The 2,616-nt window shown below is 54.9% G+C and overlaps 1 protein-coding gene across 1 annotated transcript in view; it reads right to left on the reverse strand.

Moving 5' to 3' along the window:
* Nucleotides 1-1,508: 1,508 nt before the first annotated feature.
* LOC103090346 (serpin A3-8-like) overlaps nucleotides 1,509-2,616 on the reverse strand; it is a 9,883-nt gene continuing 8,775 nt past the window's right edge. Inside the window, 1 exon segment of the mRNA XM_082931318.1 lies at nucleotides 1,509-1,616. Within this exon segment, the coding sequence (XP_082787444.1) occupies nucleotides 1,509-1,616 (108 nt within the window).

Consider the following 2,616-nt stretch of genomic DNA (forward strand, 5'->3'; position numbering starts at 1 on the left):
AACAATATTGTATTTATACTTGAAAGTTGCCGAGAGAGTAGCTCTTAAATATACTTACCACACACAAAAATGATAATTATGTAGGGAGATGGAAGTATTAACTGACCTTATTCATAAGCTATAAGTGTATGAAGTCATTGTTTTGTACACAATAAACTTACACAATGTTTCAGGTCCATTACATCTCAATAAAGCTGGAAAAGAAAGAAAATTATTGACATGTTTTACAAGACATGGTCTTGTCTCTGTTGGTCCCCTGAGCTCAGGAAGTACCCAAATTTCCCCCAGACTCTGTGATCCAGACCACAGGATCTTCTACTCCAGGAACACAGCACACTCTCTCTCCTTTCCTGACAGCAAGTCTCCTCTTTGTGCCTGTCTGCTTTGTACAGGACAGCATTTGAAGACAGTGCTTCCAGGAGGCCAAACTCAACTTCCCCAGCCTGGGCTCGAGCCCTGAACTCACCAGCTCTCTGTGTGTGCCCATCAGAGTGGCTGCCGCATCCACATTCTCTATCTCCTTCCCATCAGGCTGTGGGCTCTATGGAGGCAAATTCCAACTCGACCTTCTCTACCCAGAATGTCCAGCGCCAGCCCAGTGCCTGCACATGGAGGGCTTTAGATGTTGGTGGAATGACAGAGACTGAAGACATATCTTTTCTTGTGTTGGTGCCTTTTCAGCCCTGGATTCCTTTCTGGTTAGTGATGGAGGGAATGGATGACATAGGAACCAGGGAGTCGTTGCAGGTGGTCAGTATCAGGAGGCCCATCAAGGTCAAGAGTAGGCGACCAGCAGGTAGGTGACGTCTTGGTCCCATGGGGAGAAGACGGACGCTAAGTCCGAGGCTCAAAGATCTGGAGCCCAGATGCCCCCTCAGAGGAGGGCTCAGCCTTTCTCCATGAACATCCAGACCCAGATGAGGATGAGCCCTGGGCTGAGACACAAGCTCCTTGCACACCTGGACCCAGGGCAGGAGGGATGCAGCCCCGAGCCTCCTCCAGGGCCATGCCAGGCAGGCCCAGCCAAGGGGCAAGCAGCCACGAGCACCTGAGTTCAAGCAGGTGAGGAGTTAATTCACACAAAAAGACTCTCTCAGAATGTTTGTACTGCCTCTGGAACCATCGGACTCAGGAGGAAGCATTTCAGTGACTTCCTGTCTTCTTACACATGTTCATGCATGTACACACACACACACACAGAGTCTACCATTGATTCCACTTTATAGATGAGGAAACTGAGGGCCAAGGAGGACCACCCCTGTGCCAAGAGCAGAGTGGCCTTTCTCTGTCCCTCACCCTCACCTCCTCCTGCCCTCGGCTGTGTCCTGCTGCTCTCAGACCCGTGTGATTCCATGTCTTCGGCTGTCTCCACCCCGCCCTCAGCCCAGCAGTCAGCCTTCGCAAACTCCACAAGGAGGCTGGAAGGAGGGAGACAGAGAGCCTACAACCAGGAAGGCTGGAGCACCAGGAATTCCTGGAATCAGATATCACAAGTCCTGTCGCAGAGCCTAGCAGACCTGCAGGGTATCCCGGTCCCCTCTCTGTCCCATTTCATGCTTCTCCCTCACCCAGTCCCCCAGGGAAATGCCATTCAGCAAGTGGCTTTGGCTCTTACACTGGAAATCAGCAGAGGCATTGGAGCTAAGGAGGCCCCAGAGCGTCCTGCCAGGAAACACACCTCCACCTGCCCCTCACAGTGGATGTCTTAACCTTGACTCTCCCCTCCACCTGTCAGGATCCCCTCCCGCCTCCTCCATCCCAGGCACTGTGCTCTCTGCAGGGATGCAGGGTGCCAGCCTGTGCAGTCGCACGTTATGGGTGGGTCAAGTCACCTCTATTAGCTGTCCCTTAGGACTTGGGCCACGCTGCAGCCCCGGTGCCTGTCTCCCCACCTCCTGAATCTTTCCTAAGTTCACACAAATGGGCCCAAGGTTACAGGGTCTTTAAAGCACACAAGCCTATTCCAGCCCAGATCTCACCACCCTGAAGGTTAAACTCCAGGAAGGCCGTCTGCACCCCTTCTCGCTCTCCCTCCCTCCACCTCCAGCCCAGGGCAGGCCTCCCCTCACTCTGTTCACCCTGCCCTTGCCCCATCCCCTGTGGTTTTAGGTCACTGCATCCCATGGACCACTGATCCTTCCCTTACCCCTAAGTCCCCTCCGCTGTCCCCTGGGTACCTCTCCTGTGGTCCTGGGGTGACAGCTTTCCTCCCATGCCCCTCCCTCCTCCCCACTCTGTTCCTTCTCCTCGGTGCCCCGCCCTTTCGGGTGCCCTCCCCTTCTCACCCCATGGCACTCAGCTTAGGGGACCTCCTCCCCTCAGCGCTCACCTGCCCATCCTGGGGGACGAATCCTCATGCTTCCCTCCAGCCCTGATTCTCTCCTGAACTCCCCTGAGCAGATCCCTTGGCTGCCTCCAGGGAACCACGCACCTGGGATCTGAATGTGAGGGTGTCCCCTGCCCTCCTCCCAACATGCTCCTCCTGCCGGGGGTCCTTCCTCAGGGGATGCTTTGTCATCATCCAGGAGCCAAACCCAGGTGCGGGTTATTTGCCCATCTCCCCCACGTCCACTCACGGAAACGTGGGTTCTCTTCACAGCCTTCCACTCATTCCTG

Source organism: Lipotes vexillifer, unplaced genomic scaffold (genome assembly GCF_000442215.2).
Source record: "Lipotes vexillifer unplaced genomic scaffold, Lipotes_vexillifer_v1.1 scaffold1017, whole genome shotgun sequence".
Taxonomy (NCBI): domain Eukaryota; kingdom Metazoa; phylum Chordata; class Mammalia; order Artiodactyla; family Lipotidae; genus Lipotes; species Lipotes vexillifer.